The sequence below is a fragment of the Notothenia rossii genome (genome assembly GCF_949606895.1).
Source record: "Notothenia rossii genome assembly, chromosome: 6".
Classification (NCBI taxonomy): Eukaryota; Metazoa; Chordata; class Actinopteri; order Perciformes; family Nototheniidae; genus Notothenia; species Notothenia rossii.
Window position 1 is genome coordinate 80,302,255 of NC_136909.1, and position 19,428 is coordinate 80,321,682.

Consider the following 19,428-nt stretch of genomic DNA (forward strand, 5'->3'; position numbering starts at 1 on the left):
AAATTAAGAGTCGTGACCAGTGCAGCAGATTGACATAGTACTTTATTGAAGCCGTCTGTAAGAAGGAAAATAATGTGCATCCCTATCATATACTTTGTGTAAAAATACTAAGGATGTACAGTGTAAAAAACAGCTTCATGTTGATGGTAATCTGTTGTTTTCACACCCTGGCGGCTCACCGGCCAGCAGCACTCTCCGTTTCACCTCCAGACTGTTTCAGAGCGTCAGGGAAACACGGCCCTCTGGGAAATATCTCACACAGCTGTACAGCTACAGTAGGATGGACATGACATTAGAACTCAGTTACACTTTGTAATACTTTTACATGTTTCGCTGCTTTTTGTTTGCTGCTTATAAATAAATGCATCTCATGCTTGTTCATGTTAATAATCATGATGATAGAAGACCAGAGGAAGAAGAGTGGGAGGTCGAATACTTTCAGAAATCCTTCCAAACGCCGGAGCTGTTTACTCGTTTTCTGCATTAAAGAGACGTGTTTTCTGACTTTGGCTCACGCTGTCGGTTCATGAACAAACGAGACCAAAACAGAGCAGCTGAGGTCTGTTACATTACATCCAAATCTGTTCTGTTGAGTAGATGAACAGTACAAACAGCAGCAGCTTTAAGAGTGAACTTTAAAAAGGTCCTTAAAGTTTAAGGAATGACTGACATGAGTCCACAACTGTTTCATAGTCTTACACTCATGAGGAGCTCCATCTTCTCAGTAGTTGGAGGATCACCTTTTTTTTAAATCTCTTACCTTAGAATAAGCATTTTTGCTGCCAGTAAATAAACTTGGAATGGATAAAAGCAGAGGCTCAACGAAGGGAAGGAGTCTGGGACATCAGTGGATTGTGAGTTTATGAAGATTGACCAGCGGACTGAGCGTGATTCTGCAGCGCTGACCGAGACATCAGAGCAACATGAAAGCTATCGGTCGTATGTGAGGGGAGATGTGCTTTAAAAATCCTCATTTTCTTAAAAACATAAAAAAGCTAAAAATCTTCCTTTAAAGCAGGGCTGAATCAGATTCTTCTGACTCATATAAAAAGTGATGGATGTGAAAGTGCCGTGGCCAAAGCTACAAAGCGGTATTTTATGAACTCTGGTTTCCAATGATTTTGGCGGGAAGCGCGCACATACAGCCCGAGCTCCTCAGACATCGCAGACCTGGGTCAAAGCAAAGCACAAATCCTTCCAAATACATGGAAGCGTTTGCTTGAGCCTGACGAGCTGCCAGCTGGGAGGAAGCTGCTCTCATTTTGAACTCCTCGGCTGCTTCAGCTGTGCCAGACAGGCTCAATCGATCACAGAGAAGCAGTCCTCATAAGAGTTCTGAGTGCCACTTTGACTCAGGCCTGCGGACAGAGGACTGCAGCATGCCGTCCTTTTCTACTTTCTGCCATAAAGCGCCTTTGCCAGCTAGTAGCAATTTAATGGATGTGCAAGTGAAAAGCAGATGGACTTGAGAGCAGCAGAAAAAACAGGTAATGTGCCGGATAAGAGATGCCGGTAAAGAAATAAAATGAGGCATTTATTTCAAGGACAACATCTCTGGAGACTTAAACTGCAGAGCGAAACACGACTACACCCCCTTACTGCTAAACTCCAAAACAAAATGACATTAAATAGAAAATAAATTCAAGTTCATCATCAATGATAAGAATAACACATTCAAATAAATATTGAATACAGTTTTCTACGCCTTATAAGAGCACATCCCCTAGTGCTCTCTAATCTGTCATCCAGATATTAGGGTCTTCAACAATTGTTTTAAAATTCAAATACAATTTCAGATAACATTTTTTTTTCTCTCTCATATGTGTTTTTTGCTGGATTTTAAAATGTTTGACTTATTCTGAGATAAACCATAAGGCTTACTGGCGTTTGAAGACTGGAATTGAGGGGATTTTAAATCTTGGTGGTCAGACTGGAAGACATGACGACGCAGACAGACAACGTCCAGCGAAGAGGAGACAGTCGCGTTAAAGACAGAAGAAAATCCCTTCTCTTACTTAAAGGAAAATGCTCTTTCTCATCTACAATCAAAATAAATGACCCACCTTACAAACTCACATTAGATATCCCTTATCATTCGACTTTCTCGACTCACTTAAAAAGTAGTACTTACAGTTCAACATTAAACCTTACCGCTTTACATTCTGCGCTGCACTTTCTGCTCAACTTCCACTTCCTCTCTGCCTCAGCTTTCCCAAAACACCAAACAATGAGATGAGCTTCATAGCAAACACCTGAGGGATGATCTGGATTGATAAAGGTGTTTGTATAAATATATTTTTTTATGGTTGAATTAACGTCTGTCTTTAATGCGTCCTGTCAACACTGGACTGTCACATTTTGGTCACAAAACAACACATAATTGAAACAAACGATGGAAAAGGAAGGCTATCTGCTTTCCTTCCTACATTCTTTCAGCCGTTTTTGTTTCTTGAGGTGCTTTTTTTTTTTCTTCTCTCAGCCCTAAGAAATATTTTTTTCTAGAATAATGAAATAACAATAGAAAAAGTTAAATATAAAAGCGATGAGTAGAACAATAAATAGAACATTATATATATAATATATTAAATAATATATAATATATATACTATAGCCATTGCTGGGATTGGTGTAGACCCATTAATGTTGATGAGTACCTCCTAACAGACCATACAAAACCCTTCGTAACAATCTCACAGGAAATCTGCTGTAATCTCACTCATTAATACATCGTAAATTATCACTTTATAAATATGTCATCCTTCTTGGAGCTGTTCACCTGTAATCTCTCTCTTTAATCTTATCACCAATGCCCGACCTGGACTTTTTTTCTCACTCTGTGGTGAATCTGCTCCTGTGTCAGTCTCTCTTTCTTTCAGAGACAGAGAGGTACAGCCGTGTGGTTCAAAAAGCCGTGACGAGTAAAGCTTCGTCATCGACACGAAGAGCGTCTCACTTTCCTTTTCTCTTTAGGGACACGACAGAATTACACTCAGAGGGAATTACAGAAATAAACAAACAAAAATATTCAAAACTAACTGTCTTCCTCTCGTTTTCACCTCCTCACAGATGGATACATGAACCACCTTGCACTGCACTGTGGGTAATGTAGTAAAGCTCATGGTTTGGGAGCTTCATCCTTCTGAACTGCTGTGCTTTGAAGTGCGATCTTAAACACAAACCTATTATAATATCTTGCGCACTCACACAAACATGACATCCTATAATAACCTACAGAGTTGAGCTGTACATAGCAACAGCTGTTCTGCAGCTTTTCAAGCATAGACATTAATAAAGTGTTTGATGTGTTGCTGGCGCCTGTATGATGATCTGCAGCATTAAGCTAGCAGTGTAGCACCGGGTTCAGTAGTAGCAGTATATAGTAGTAGTAGTACCTGTAGTAGTTGAAATAGCAGCAACAATAATAATGGATTGCACTGAGCAAAACCTGAGTGACATCCTGCTTCAGGATTCATCTCACTGGTGACAACTGCAAATGCAAGGCAGCCTCAATCAATCCCCGAACCTTTAAGGTGAGGGTTTGAAACCAGACCCGAGTGTCTCTGAGTCTGAGAGCATCTCTCTGTTTGCAAAAAGCCTGAGATACAACCGGTAACGGCAGTTTAGGTTTGAATGAAATGCTATATCTCCTTCTTACTGATGAGAAGCCTCCTTAAAACACATCAGCTGTTCTCTAAGTGGATCAGTTTAGGAGTTTGACACATGTCAAAGCACAGCAGGCCACCGGTGATGCTCCTGTCATTAAAGGGACATTACATAGTAACTGATCACATCACAGTTCGGATCACCTAGGGCTGCAGTGCAGGATCACAAAGTAACTTCGCCTGGGAGTGCTTTCTAGAAAAGGGATTCATCAAAATTAGAAAAGAAAATGGAAGCAGACTGCAGAGGTGAAAAAGAGAGGATGAGGAGGAGAGGGGGAAACATCCTTCAAGTCTTTTTGGGTCTGTCCAAAGCTGTGGGTCTTTCTGTCCCACGATGATGACCTCAGAGACCAGTTGTGATGATGTCACCGTGACAACAGTTCATTCCCGCCCGCTGGCAGAGTAGGAAAACTGCGGGAAGTGCGGTCGTCTCTCGTTGTCCAGACAGTCCATCCCGTCCTCGTCGACTAAAGAAACGTTTGCATTCAGAGTTAATTACAGACATAATTCATGACAATTCAAAATCAGAATATGAGTATGTTTTCTGTAACTGTCCCAATGTGTTCACAGTTTATTTTCCACTTACCTTATTTCCCTTTTCTATCGTTTCATTTCCTTATCTGTCCTTCTTTCCTATACTCTTTCCTTCCTCCTCTCCTCTCATATCCTCATCTACTCTAGTTCCCTAAAATTCTTTCTTTTTTCTCTCTTCTGTCCTCCTTCCCTTCCTTATCTCTTCTCCTCACCTCTCCTCATTTTCTGTCCTCATCTCCTTTCCTCTACCCTTTCTTCTTCTCTTTCCACATTCCTCCCCTCTCTCCATTGCATTCAATTCATTTTTGCCTTATTGCCATGACTAATACGGACAATCCCAGAGTCCAAACCCAGTGTACTTCCTGTCTGCCGTTATGTGTAGATTTATCTGTCTTTTTCGCTCCGTTGATCCCCCTCAACAACATTATTTTCCTTAGCAGCAGCAGCAGCGTGTTATCTAGTGTTAACAACCTCTGAAATGTCCGAATTGACCAATCAGAATCGAGTATTAAATCAAGCCGTGTAATAAGTATATAATCAGGTGGATTTTTCATTAGGATTTACACAAGTTGTTGTACTGCAGGTTTAAACGGCACAAAATTCAATTAATGAGCGTGTCTCCGATGTGACAACCCCCTGTTAACTGACTGATGTGCGACCTACAAAACAAGTGGGAGCCTCACATTAGCGCGGAGAAACACATCGGTTCCACTCATGCATAATTCAGCGCTGAAATCGGCGTCTTTATTCCAAAAACCTGTGAAGAGCTGCATGGCCTGAGGACTATTACAGAGACACATTCAGAGTGTCTGTTACCTCAGTTAATTTAAGGTGAAATATCTCACCTCAAGAAAGAGCAGTAGCACATATATTGTTTAAACGAGTAATCAAAGTGAGTTAAAAGTAGAATTGTATCACTTTTAGGTGCCTAACAAACAAAACATAATTTATTCAAACTTCTAAACAAAACACTTTGTTAACATCATAATCCTCTGAAGTACTTCAAGTATATGAAAACACAAAGCACTCACTGTACATTGTTTGGTGGGATGTGTGTTTAATATTAATCCCAACACTTGTTAAACACACTTCTTCTGATTCTACTCTATACACTAAGAATATCCTCAGTTATGTAAAGCAAATGGTAATGTGAGCATCTGTTCTGGGTGAGAAAGAGAAAGGGAGACTCACATTTCTCTGGTGGAGTGATCGTGATGGTCTGGGCCGTGAACTCCTCGTCAAAGTATCTGGTGTCCGTCTCCGATGTCACCTGAGGCTTGAAGGGAGGAACCATCTGAGAGGAGAGGAGGACAAAGAGGGGACAGGTGAGGTTGTATGATAACACTTCCACAATACAGAGCAGCTGTTAGAAGGACACCAAACTCCACACAAACTTTCTTTCTTTTTGCCATTTTCCTGATTTCTAATGAATGATCCTTTTCTTTATTATCTCCTTATAACCTTACACTTTGGAATTATTGTCCTTAGTCATGACAATAAGGCAAAATGAATTGGAAACAAAGGAAAGAGGAGAGGAATGTGGAGGGAGAAGAAGAAAGGATAGAGGAAAGGAGATGAGGAAATAAAAGGAGGAGAGAAAAAAGAGTTTAGGGAAATGAGAGTAGATAAGGAGATGAGAGGAGAGGAGGAAGTAAAGAGAAAAGGGAAGGATAGGAAAGGGAAGGAAATAAAAAACAACATTTAAAAAAAGTTAAAAGCATCAATCTGGTGCACTTTGAGAGCAACATTAGGAGATCTATGGATACATCTCTCAACATCCATATGAAACAGAACGGTAAGAAGATTTTATTTTTCTTTATGGATATTTTACAAATCACTCCCCTTTCAAACTGTATTCTTGTTTATTAATAACAGCTTTTTTTTACTGTCATAGTATTTTATACCTGTTTACTTTATTTAGGACATTGGCAAAAGAGCCTTCAAATTTAAAGCTCCTGCTGATTGGAATAACTTACCTGCTACCATCAGATCTCTCCCTACTCTGACTTTGTTCAAGCGTGCATTGTCGTCTCACCTCAAGGTTGAATGTTTTTGTATGACCTGAAGTACTTTATTTATTGTTTAAGGGTTGTTGAGGCTCCATCTTATTTCACCATCTCCTCATGAGATGACCCACCTATTGCCCATTTCTAAGTCTTTATTTCTAAGTCTTTATTGTTATGATTTTGTATATATAGTACAGCTACTCTACTTTACTCTACCCAATGATATGCATTCAATGTAACCGCCTATAATGTATTACCATGTGCTGTATGCTTAGGCTGAATGTTTGTAATTTCTTGGTTATTTCTTCCGATGTATGTGTGTGAATGTTGTTTGTATGTTGTACTTGTTTGTTATTTGTTTTCTTGGGACCCCCTTGAAAACGAGGTGATTCACCTCAAGGGGTTTATCCTAATAAAGAAATTTGAATATTCTCTTATTTTTTTATAACTATAATGATCATATAAAGATGTGCCTTTACCTCACTGACTGTAGAGTAAGCTTCTTATATTTGTTAGCATAGCTAGCTTATTAAGTTATTGACTGTATGATCAGCATGACAGATGAACAGATCGCCACTGGGCTTTCAACTAAAGACACAGCCACTCAAAAACTGCGGCATGTGTACGGCTCCTTATGGGTACTGCAATTTTAAATGAAGTGCCGGAGAGGAGTTCTGGTGCTCTCCGGGTGTTTCTCAATCGCGAGGATGCTTGCTTGGTAGCACATGTCTTCCGAGTCACTTGCTTCAGAAGCGAGACAAGAATACTTCCTGGCATTCGGAAAACGAAGAGTGGAACAGGCGAGCAAGTGTGCAGGTGTGCGTCATATGAGAGGCCCCGCCTTACATTTTCCGCCACATATTTGGGTAAATTGGTCCGTGCGCAAAGCATTGTGGGGATTTTAAGAGCGCGGAGTCTAAACATGTGCAGCCCCGAAATTTCTCCAAACGAAGTACGCCGGGCTCGGTAGAATTCCAAGTATGCTGCACATTGGAACGGTCCTTCGGCGGGACTCGATGACGTAGTATACTTGAAATATTGGCTCTGGAGCAGCTTTACTCGCAAAACACCCTCCGTCAGCACTCTACCTCTTATCAAGCCCCCAGGAAGTGCTCCGGACTCTGTGCCCAATATTCGTTGTGTCCAAACGGCGGTACTGCAACTTCCGTATCAGTCCGTGACGTCACCCGGCTCAAAACAACTTTTCCCCATTGACTAACATTGGGAAAGAGACGTCTGTAAATCAGCGGATAATTTAAAAAAAACTAAATAAACGACCCAGTATGAACTATGTTATAGCCATTACTATAATCATCAAGTCCTTAAAGTTGTAAAATGCACTAAAAGCCGAATCTAGATTTATTTTCTCTCTCCATTCATTCTAGTGAGCCGAGGGTGGGAGCTCGGGGGGCGGGGCTTAAGGGGCGCATGCTCTGTGAGCGCACATACGGGTTCTTCTTCTCTGGCAGCCAGGCATGATGGGTAATCTGTGACGTTTCGCTCTCTCAAAAGTTGGGCCGTTTTGTCTTCATGCACCAATGAGCAGCTCTCATAGGAAAGAACTCGCCTCCCACGCTGTGTCCAGTTCTTATTATACATCCATGCTTATTATACATCCATGCTCTACACCCCTGTCAGATGAGACATATACCACGTGATGACACGTTAGCCTCGTGTTGTGTTCAAGGATCCTGAGCTTGGACAGGAAAAATAGGCACTCGCTTGTTTAATTATTTTGCGGTCTAGATTTCTAAATCTAAATTATTATTTTTTTGCGTGTGTTTATAAATGACCTCGAGGGCCGTATCAAATGGTCTCGCGGACCGTATACGGCCCGGAGGCCGGAGGTTCCCCACCCCTGCTTTAAATGAATGCAATGTACACACAATCACTTAGAAAACAAATGGGAGTTAAATAACTGTTATCTACCTGCCCCTATAACTAGAGGGTACGAGAACAGCATGAAACAATAGCTAAGTGCGCATTATTATTATTATTATTATATCACTTCATACCTTTCTATCATAAACATGCTGCCAGTCAACACCAGAGAAGAAACTGTGTCTCATTATTTCTTTAGCGTCATCTGGTCCTCCACCGAGCCTAGAGGACACGAGAGGATTGTTAAAACAAACTGAGATCAGAGGATAGAAGCAACATTAATTTGAAGCAAACAAACAACTTATAAATATCGTCGGAAGTAATTAGAAGATATTTATTCACTTTCTTAAGCAAAATATACTGAATAAAATTAAAATTAAAACTCCTGCACAATGACTTTCTTAGAGCTGGGATGTACACAGATGCTGTGAATGATCCAATCAGAGGACCAGAGAAAGGTGAACACATGAGAAACAAACAAAGGCCTACGGGTAATTACGATAAAGAAGTATTTTTTTAAGATCCATAAAACATCATTCAACAATAATGTTGTGAATATATGTGAGCGATACTGTGTTTGAGAAATAATATTTTTTTATGAAAGCTTTCCTTCATATGTGCAGAGATATCTTTAGAGCATCAATATGTAGTAAGAGGTCATTTCTGATGTTAGGGACCAAAATGATTCACACACACACACACACACACACACACACACACACACACACACACACACACACACACACACACACACACACACACACACACACACACACACACACACACACACACACACACACACACACACACACACACACACACACACACACACACACACACACACACACACACACACACACACACACACACACACACACACACACACACACACCGTTTGTTGGGGTCTTTGATGAGCAGGCCTGACAGCAGGGACTTGGCGTCGGAGGACAGTGTGCGGGGGAACTTGATGTCCTCCATGAGAATAAGCTCAAACAGCTTCTCGTGGTCCTGGTTGTAGAACGGCAGTCGTCCGCACATCATCTCGTACGTCACCACGCCCAGACCCCACCAGTCCACCGCCCGGCCGTAGTCGTTGTCCTCCAGGACCTAAAAAAAGAGACAGATACACAAGGTTTGCTTTTTTTGTAAATGGGACCATTTGTTTTATTGGACATCTGCTTTAATTCTGCGTGTATTTAATTGGACTATACAGAGTGCCCGAGGAAAGGAGAGCCAATATGCCATTTAGTACGAAGGATACATTAAAAATACAGTAAAAGTTGCCCAAGAAGAACAGAAGTAGCAAAACACACACACACACACACACACACACACACACACACACACACACACACACACACACACACACACACACACACACACACACACACACACACACACACACACACACACACACACACACACACACACACACACACACACACACACACACACACACACACACACACACACACACACACACACACACACACACACACACACACGGGATGGCAGGTCTTCAGAGGCCCCTGGTACAGTAAGGGAGTCACTGTGCTGGCGTTTCCCCCCCGGTCCCTGCCAGCTCCCCCTGGCAAACTGCTCCTTCTACTGGCAGGGACAGAGAGGACCGTCCCTGGATGAAAAAGGCAGGAACAGCAGCAGGGGTCAGGGCCACCCTCCTCCCCTCAGAGCTGGCTCTCAGGTACTGTACGGACAGACTGAGAGCTGCTGTTGTTCCGCCGTATCAAAGTCTGGGCTGCCGTCCTGCTCTTATTCCCTGCCTGTCTTATCCCGAATCCTCCCGTCTTCTAATCATGTCTTCCCTCGCTCCTTCCTTCTCTTTTAAAGCTCTCGTGTTCCTGTTTGCTCTCCTCAAGGAAAGTTAAAAGGAGGAAAGGGATGCAGACGCAGGAAGAGAGGTATTTCAGGTGCTGTTGAGGTCCTCTTCAACACAACATGCTTATTAACATGATGAGTGTGTGTGTGTGTGTGTGTGTGTGTGTGTGTGTGTGTGTGTGTGTGTGTGTGTGTGTGTGTGTGTGTGTGTGTGTGTGTGTGTGTGTGTGTGTGTGTGTGACAGTGCTGGAGAGCAGCCAGAACAGCATACGTTGCACGTCTCTACGGTAACAATAACGTCTCACTCAAGGCTAATAATAATAATAATAATAATACTAATGGACCAGTCACGATAATAGACACACGTATGTGAATGCATTCAAGCACATAAACATCGTTTCGACACCACTATTATAAACTACAGGATGAAATTACAGCAAATGTCATAATATTAAAAGATTTCAAATGTACCATACACTAAGCTAATATCTGCCATTAGTAGAAGCGAGACAGGTGGCAGATGCAGATATTACGAGTGTCACAAATACATAAATAGCTTAGATTGATTAGAGTAGAGACGTGTTTATCCAAACGGCAGACTTACTGTGAAAATACATAACCTACAAACCAATAAACCACACATTTAAAGCCTCATATGAAAGTGTGTGAGCTCCACATTGACAACTCCAAGGATCAGGCAAATGATAGTTTAATAATCGTATCTAAAGATGAGAAAAAGGTTATTTGTGTTCAGCGTTGGTCGTCAAAACGGCAATATAAATCCATAAGTATGATATTTCTAAATGAAGATCTGATAAATCTATAAGAAAAAGAGGAATATCTCAGTTTGAAGCAAAATAATTCCTATTTTGGTCTTCATATTCAATGTAATCAAATCAGAAACCTGTCTTAAAGCTTTAAATCTGTGGGAGAGATACTGTAATACCGTAGCCAAAGTTTCTCTCTGCAGTTACTCCTAAATAAAGGTGTGTTTTACAAACCCTCCATTATATTACATGACATGTCATTGCACTGTGATACTATATGAGAAATAACAGCTAACAGTTTCACAGCAGCTCGATGCTACAGAGAGCCGGTCATTAACTGACGGAGCTCACACACTCAACACTAAACTGCTAATGATGCAGGCGGCTGCTGCAGTGTGTGCAAGGCAACATGTGCGTGGAAGTGAATAAAAGAGTTATGAGTGCTATTTTATGTGTGTGTGTGTGTGTGTGTGTGTGTGTGTGTGTGTGTGTGTGTGTGTGTGTGTGTGTGTGTGTGTGTGTGTGTGTGTGTGTGTGTGTGTGAATAATGCTGGTCACCCTGCTGGCAGCTGCAGAGAAGAGCTAGGGAACGTTAGCGCGCCGCCAGCTCCAGATACACTATTGATTGGTACGGCTGGAGGGATAACACTGGCTTAGACTGCTGGGAGACTGTCAGACACACACACACACACACACACACACACACACACACACACACACACACACACACACACACACACACACACACACACACACACACACACACACACACACACACACACACACACACACACACACACACACACACACACACACACACACACACACACACACACACACACACACACACACACACACACACACACACACACACACACACACACAGCAGATGGAATATTTATCCGTCCTCATCAAATTCATAAAGTTTTGAGAGTGAGACAAACTAGTTAATGTTTGGTGCTTCAGTCCCTGCAGGGTTTATGAAATTCAGAGCAGCTCACAACGCTGTTTTCCATTCTGATCTACAGGGCCGCTCGTTGAGTCTTTGCACAAAAAGGTACAGAAATGTATAGAAATACAAACAGTCCAGTTGGGCATGTATATAACTATTTGCATGTTAGAGAAAGGGTGTGTGTGTGTTTGTGTTTCTGTGTCCTGGGACCAAAGAAAGTGGTACAGTAGCAGCTCGGTTGCAGGCAGGGAGCAGATTAATCCACACAGAGCCAGAATGCTGCCCCACAGCCTTAGGCATGGACGCATGGCAGTGTGTGTGTGTTTGTGCTTATGTGTTTATGTGTATATTTTAGAAACAGACAGGACAAATAAATAGGACAAGACGGTAGAAGTCACAAATTAGAAAAATCAGCAGGACGTGACAGAAGAGAGGAAGAGGAACAGAAGAAGAAGAAGAGTATGGAAAAAGCTGTGATTAAAAGGTCCTGTCCTGTCCTGGTCCCTGTTGGGGCGGCCATGTGGCAGCGAGGCTCTGCTCGGGGGGCGGGGGCTTTGGCAGCCTGGACACCACTAGATGGGACGGGCACACACAGCCTGTGGCTATACCAGCCCAGATACCCAGCAGGCTACAGGGAACACACACACATACACACACACACACGCACACACACACCTCATATACTGGGCACACTGAACGTACACTCACATATTGTCGGTGTCACACGGAGACCTTCTATCTCCAAAGTGTCATCATTTGGAAAACCGGTTTGTGTTGACACTGTTTTTTTGACATTTTGCATGTTTCACTAACAGCTGACTGTGCTGTTATGTTTATGAAACATTTACAGTAACAGTAAAAAAAAAAAAAAAAAAAAACCTACAATGCAAAAACATATACAAACAAAAATAAAAACAAACAAATAAATGGAGTCGGCTCAAATCCATTCCATTCAACACTTAATAAAAAAAATAGCCACGGAGAAATGTGTCAACCATAAAAAATATGAGAAAACAGAGAAAACAATCCCCATGTGTTTTCTCTGACTCTGTTCCATCCCTTTAGAAAGGACCTTACGCTGCTCATTGTTTGGTATTCAATAAAGAACCTATCTAATGCATTGAGAGTACAGTTAGACTCATTCCCAGCTTTGTGTATCTGAATGTAATAATAATAATAATAATAATAATAATAATAATATTTGATTTATAAAGTTCACAGCAAACCCAAGGTGCAAGTTTAGACTCATTCCCAGCTTTGTGTATCTGAAGTATCTGAATGTCTGACTTCCTCCAGACAGCGGACACTAACCCTCTCATCTGCCCTCTCCACTGATGGCAAACATGGGAAGTGTCTGAATTTCACTCCTGTAACCCTGAAATATTTTCTCTTCCTTCTCATCTTCCTCTGTCTTCAACCCCCCCCCCCCCCTATCTTTTTAATCCCGGCTACTTTGCATCTCTGTAACTTGGCTCCGAGCAAACAGTGTTATTTTTACACGCGGGCGGGCGAGCAGAGCGTGCGGGCGGGTGAGTGGCGGTGGTGGTGTAGATTTCCAGGTTTTTTCCGAGCACCTTCCTCCAACCTCGCCCATCTGCCGCCATCTGCCTCGCTTTAGCCCGCACTTTCTACTGCAATCACACACACAGCACACACGCGCACACACATAAATGCACACAGACGCACATCCTGTGAAAAATAACCAACAGCCTCCAATCAGCTTTTGGCACGCAAAGGAAGGGACTCTAAAAAAAAAAAAAAAAAAAGCAGAAAATGCTACGCCAAATTGTCCTCCATACTTTTTCAAGTGGGATATACACTATGCCTCTCCACTGCTGCCTTCATCTCCACATCTACATCGCTCTGTCTCCACCACCCACAGTCCTGCAACACCTCGCCAGCTCGCTGCGGCCTTCGAGTGAAGCAGCGCTGTTGGCTGGACAGCGGATGACTGGAAAAATGATTACAAGAATGTAGTTTTTTGTGTGTGCGCACGCTCTGCCCTTTTCCAATTCAACCGACACCCTCGTTCACACGTATAAGCTGCATATTTACTGTTCACCCTGATATTATGGAAAGTGTTTGCCTGCGAGATTGCAAATTAAAATGCACATGCATAAAATCCACCATAAGAAGGTTTCAAACGTCAGAGGGTGAAGTGCATTGTGGGTAAAGGGTGGCGATGCTTTTATGTACTACAAAGACTGCTCAGTTTAGAGATCCCGACAAACAGTCAAGATCTGCATGTAATGTATATATGTATGTAATTCATCAGGTGCCTTTGAACTATTTAATGATTGTGTTTGGAAGAGTCTACATTGGGTTGTGGGTGTGGTTATCTGTCACCTATACATCATGTCAACAAAATACCCCTACTTCATGTAATCACTCTCACAAAGGAGAATAAGATATATATTGATGTTTGTTTTATGATTGAACACATTTAGGATTATTGAGCAGATGGATAGTTGTCGTACCTAAAATTGAAGCATAAAAACTACCATTTTATAAAAAAATAAACAACTAGTCAGAAACAGTAATGTGTATTCGTGCTAAGGAATCTGAATTTCCATTTGATGCTAAAATCCCTGCTAAAAAGTAACCGATGGTTCTCTTTTTAAATCCCCTTTGAATGGCAAAGATACCGTATCATTATTTATGACCTTCAAATTCATACCTTACTTCTGGTTGTTAGAAACCCAGGGATGAAAGGTTATTCTACTGCTGCACACTTAACTAAACGCATGATATGGCTATATAGAGCACAGATGGGTAAATAGTGTTAAAGATCGAATAAATCGAGTGGAAATGTGAAAACACTTTGAAATGTAAGCACCAGGAAATGAGAGAAAGAGTCTAAAGAGCACAGATCAAAGGGCCTACCTCAGGAGCAAGGTACTCGGGCGTGCCACAGAAGGTTTTCATGGTAGCAGCGTCTGTGATGCCCTCCTTGCAGAGGCCGAAATCTGTGATTTTGATATGCCCGTCTTTATCCAGCATCAGGTTCTCCAACTGGGAGGGGAAAGAGAATACACATCAGTTCCCACAATGCAACTCAAACCTCAGTGGAACATCAAACTCTTATTGTGTCATCATTTGCGACTGAAAATCAATACAATACTCGCTTTTTTATTGAGTACAATTATTTTTGTGTTGCCGCTGAGGAAACTCACCCACATTGTTGCAGTACACACACTCAGACACACAAACAGGCAGAGGAGGGAGATACACTTCAGGCGTGTTGTGGAGCCACTCAACCTTTACATTTTAATGGCTGAAGTGTTTTTCTCACTTTCTGTCTGCTTTTTCTCCTTTCTGTCTTCTTGGCTGCTGTGAGCAGAGCCAATGCTGCCAGGCAGACACTCAGACATCTACTTCTGTGGCATCGGCATCAGCTCCCCCCCCTCCCACACTTCTTTACTGCTTAATGTCTGAGTGGGCTTTTCCCCATCCCTCTCTTAATTACTACACATCCTGCACCACTCCTCTCCTCCTGGATGCAAATAAACAAACTCTGGAACACAAGGTGTGGGGGCACAACAAAAAGTTTTCCCCCCCAAATATCTGATCACTCTCATCCATGCCCCCAAACCAGCCTCCCCTCCCCCTCCCCTCTCTGTTTCTGTTTACCTTGAGGTCCCGGTACACAATCTTGGCTGAATGCAGGTAGTCGAGAGCCGAAACGATCTCGGCACCGTAGAAGCGCGTGCGCTCCTCTGAAAACACCCGCTCTCTGGACAAATGGAAAAACAGCTGCGGGAGAAAGAGGGAGGAAGAGAGTGGGGGAGAGAGGGGGGAGAGACAGCAGGGACGGCACAGCAATAATTACTGATTTATTGGAGGAAATTAGCACAACACAAACTGGCTGCCCGCACCATATTGAGATGATAGATAGCGGAGGGGAGGGGGGGGTTGTGTGTGTGAGGGGTGCTCGTGGCTGGGTGGGAGGGGGGGGGGGGCGTCTCGGAGGAGGGCGGGTGGAGGCGCTCGGCAGCTGGCGCCTCATCTCCCCTCACACACACACAACACACACATACCTCTCCATGTTACCCTCTGGGCTAGGTTGGCATGGTGCTGGCGTAGAGTTCGGCGACGGGGGCCAAATCAAGAGTTTAATCAATACACCAGTCTAGTTAAAGACAGGCCGACCGCCGCTGCCGCCACCGCCAACACTCTCTCCCCCCCCCCCCCCCCCTCCTCCCATTTCAACTGCCTCCAGTGCAGCTCTCATTAGGGCCTAACTGGCCTTGCCCCCTGAGCCTCCGTCTTCATTTACTCCATTCTCATATCCATCCCTCTCCTGCCAAGACGCTCGTTTCCATACTTTAAAGAGAACACAACTCGTTTCTCTCCCCAGGTGGCGTGACCTCTTGTTTCTCCCCCTTCCTGCCTTTTCATTGCTCACCTCACATTCCCTTCATCTGTCTCTCACTTCCTAGCTGTCAGTTGTCGAGTTGTCACTGTCACACGGCTACACATGTGGCACTGAAATGACACCAGCCTGCTGCGGCGCAGCAGTCAAGTCGGACAAATTACCCATGAGGCCAAGGGGTGCATATCTCCCCATTAATTGTTCGGGGAGGTTTGCATATGGCCGCTGGAGTGATGCTCACAGACCACCTTGCTCAAATGGTGTCCGTGTGTAATATGTGTGTGTGAGTGGTGGGGGTGTGGTGAGAGGGGGTAACACGACAGGTGGGCCTTCATCAGTGTACTGGCAGCTGTGACTGTGGCAGGTTTGTAATGGGTTGTGTGTGTGTGTGTGTGTGTGTGTGTGTGTGTGTGTGTGTGTGTGTGTGTGTGTGTGTGTGTGTGTGTGTGTGTGTGTGTGTGTGTGTGTGTGTGTGTGTGTGTGTGTGTGTGTTCACAATTTGTCTTATGAGGTAAAGATGTGCTCTGTGTGTTTGTGTTAGGATGTGTGATTGCTGGTGTTTTGTGTGTGTGTGTGTGTGTGTGTGTGTGTGTGTGTGTGTGTGTGTGTGTGTGTGTGTGTGTGTGTGTGTTTGTGTGTGTGTGTGTGTGTGTGTGTGTGTGTGTGTTTGCTCAGGCCTGGCACTGGCTGAACTTCCTAACTATCTGGGAGGGGAGCAGGTGACAGTTACACTGAGGGAATGAACCAAGATTGCAAAAACGGCCCGATTAAAATCTGAGAAATGGAAAAGTGGGGGAATCCAAACTCATTTCGTCTCCGACTGTCATTTTGGCTATATCTGCCCCATAGGTGTGTTCATAAATAGACACGAGCAGGAGAGGGGTGGAGCGGGAAAAACAAATGAGAAGGCAAGCGAGAGGCCAGTTGGTTGGCAAATTAACTGTGTTAGAAAGCAATCGAACAGACAAACTTTTGCCACTTCTCGAGTGTTTCCACGTCTTTACATTTCTCTGCTCCACTGCTATGGCTGATCATCACCAAAAACACAATATTTCCCTATTTTAAAAAAATATTTGTCTTGACATGTATAAAGTTAAGGAACCCACCCCACATTACCAATATCTATCGAATGACAATTATAGATATGCATTGTTAACGCTTTTTATAACCCTGATGTAACTATTATTGGACATACAAGATAAGAGAAACAGCTAAGAAATGTGTCTTTTTGGTATTAATGTGTATCCATAGTCACGTTTTAACACAGCTTTAAGTTAAAGCCTTTTATTGTCATCATACACAGAGTATAACGAGATTGAGTATGGTTAGTGAGTGCCTAAACACTGTCAGTTAGTGTGCTGGAGTTGTGGTTCAACTGGCTGTTTAAAGCGGTACCACAAAGACCGGTAACCACATACAGCACAACCATCATGAAAGTGTGTGTGTGTGTGTGTGTGTGTGTGTGTGTGTGTGTGTGTGTGTGTGTGTGTGTGTGTGTGTGTGTGTGTGTGTGTGTGTGTGTGTGTGTGTGTGTGTGTGTGTGTGTGTGTGTGTGTGTGTGTGTGTGTGTGTGTGTGTGTGTGTGTGTGTGTGTGTTACCTCTCCTCCATTCACATACTCCATGACGAAACAGAGGCGGTCTTTAGTCTGGAATGAATACTTCAATGACTGAAACAAAGACACACACACACATAAACACCATTTATAAAAACTGAATTGATTAATGTGTGTCAAAAACATTAAATAATATAGGCAACACGTTTGATTCCTGTTCAGTGCAATGTTTATTGTGTCTGTTTTGATTTCTGTCAATTCGCACTTATGTAGCCAGGTGCCTAATTTTACATATAGTGGACTGAAATGATCCCACAGTGCAAACGAAAACGTAGAGTATAAGTAAATCTTACTAATCATTATGACGCATTTACCGACACAATGGATTTCTATTTTATTTCGGTGCAATAGGATGAATTGAAAAGCCTCACATTTGGTTTATACATTATAATAATACATTTGACCTGCACTCCCTACACAGAGCACAGCCAGTTTAAGTGAGCAATTTTATACTCAGCAAGTAGTCCGGTCCCATTTGGTCTAAAACAGCAGGAGTGGCACAACGTGATCCTGTATAGCTTCAAACTGTTTATGTCTGTTTTTGCTTATTCAAAGCAAATAGATGTGTTTTTCTTTTGTGGAAGAAACTTACTAAACAAAAGAACAGTTGGTTCGGAGTCTCTTTGTGGCCGCAGGTGTGAGGCGGGTAAACTCAGATGTAAAACGAATTTGCTCTCACAACAGTGTTTGTGAGAACGTTCATATACAATGTGTTTGTGTTTACATTGTTTTTTGATAGAAATGAGCAGCGGCTTGTGTTTTTTGTGTGTATGAGCACTTGAAAGACGGTGTAAAGGGAACAGATGCGGCTGTTAATGTACAACAATTTGGTGTCTCACTCGTAATTAGCCTCCAGAGACTCAGGTACGTAAAGGATCAATATGCTGAATGCGTATTCAACATGCTCTCTTACAGATGTCGGCACATTTGCATATGCGTAACAGCTAAAGTATTTTGTGTGAATGAGGTACTTACAGTGAGGAAGGGGTGTCTGGTGTTTTTCAGTACTCTGCTCTCTGTGAGTGTGTGAGCCACTTCATCCTGCGCAGATACGGTAAAAACAGATTCAATCAACCAAATGAACAGTTGAAGAGAAAAAAAGGCTTGAGTGCCACAAACAGTCTCTCAGACCCACCTTGGCTATGATGACTTCTTTTTTAAGGATCTTCATGGCGTAGTATTTACCGCTGGCCTTTTCCCGCACGAGAATCACTTTACCGAAGGTTCCCTTTCCAAGCAGCTTCAGGTAGTCGAAGTCGCTCATTGTCTTGAGGAGGCAAACGCAGAATGTCAGTAATGAATTTACGCCTCAAGTTTAACAGTTAAAATTGTCTTTTTTAGGTACCACTTAGGGAGTGTTCATGTGTCCTTTTATATGTTTCAGTCGAGTACCATTGCTATTCTTGATACATTGCTTTGATAATGTATAAATGTGATTTCTGCAAATAGTTTCTGTCATTTAACAAAAGAAGCTAAACCTCTCAAATGTTAAATGTTATCAAAACAACTGCTAAAAACTCAGCCTGAATAAAATACAGCCTCAAATCTGCTACATTTGGATTTAAGGAACCGATCATGTAAACAAGATTACTACATTTGATTTCAATACTTGCTGCGACACAGACATTTCCTTCGGTAGTTTCTTAGTATGTTTTGCCATCTAACAGTTTGTCCCGAACCAACATTTGTTGACAGTTACTGGCCAAAATGTCATGACATTTAATGTTGAGGTTAATAGACCCTTTGGGATGAATCCAACAATATGGACCATTAACATTTCTGACATTGCACTTAAGCAAAATTA

At 42.6% G+C, this 19,428-nt stretch overlaps 2 protein-coding genes and 1 long non-coding RNA gene across 10 annotated transcripts in view; 1 reads left to right on the plus strand and 2 right to left on the minus strand.

The window, feature by feature from the left end:
* Nucleotides 1-4,935, plus strand: part of sdccag8 (SHH signaling and ciliogenesis regulator sdccag8) — a 57,377-nt gene extending 52,442 nt beyond the window's left edge. The window contains exon 18 of the mRNA XM_079686989.1: nucleotides 1-4,935. This exon is cut by the window's left edge and continues 1,666 nt beyond it. The gene's annotated coding sequence lies outside the window, so the exon portion shown is untranslated.
* The window catches only part of akt3a (v-akt murine thymoma viral oncogene homolog 3a), a 57,909-nt gene continuing 38,505 nt past the window's right edge, over nucleotides 25-19,428 (minus strand). For all 8 annotated transcript variants that reach the window (XM_079686983.1, XM_079686982.1, XM_079686984.1 and 5 more), the window contains 9 exons: nucleotides 18,760-18,891; nucleotides 18,600-18,665; nucleotides 17,610-17,678; nucleotides 15,269-15,391; nucleotides 14,522-14,650; nucleotides 8,976-9,190; nucleotides 8,218-8,305; nucleotides 5,388-5,490; nucleotides 25-4,129 (listed from right to left, as the gene is read on the minus strand). In XM_079686983.1, coding sequence (XP_079543109.1) covers nucleotides 4,044-4,129; nucleotides 5,388-5,490; nucleotides 8,218-8,305; nucleotides 8,976-9,190; nucleotides 14,522-14,650; nucleotides 15,269-15,391; nucleotides 17,610-17,678; nucleotides 18,600-18,665; nucleotides 18,760-18,891 — 1,011 coding nt within the window. In that variant the 3' untranslated portion in view covers nucleotides 25-4,043. The remainder of the gene's footprint in view (nucleotides 4,130-5,387; nucleotides 5,491-8,217; nucleotides 8,306-8,975; nucleotides 9,191-14,521; nucleotides 14,651-15,268; nucleotides 15,392-17,609; nucleotides 17,679-18,599; nucleotides 18,666-18,759; nucleotides 18,892-19,428) is intronic.
* LOC307042833 lies at nucleotides 13,214-14,044 on the minus strand. Its single transcript, XR_013809248.1, has 2 exons — nucleotides 13,438-14,044; nucleotides 13,214-13,327 (listed from the first exon to the last, which is right to left on the minus strand). It is a non-coding gene; the product is annotated as an uncharacterized lncRNA (long non-coding RNA).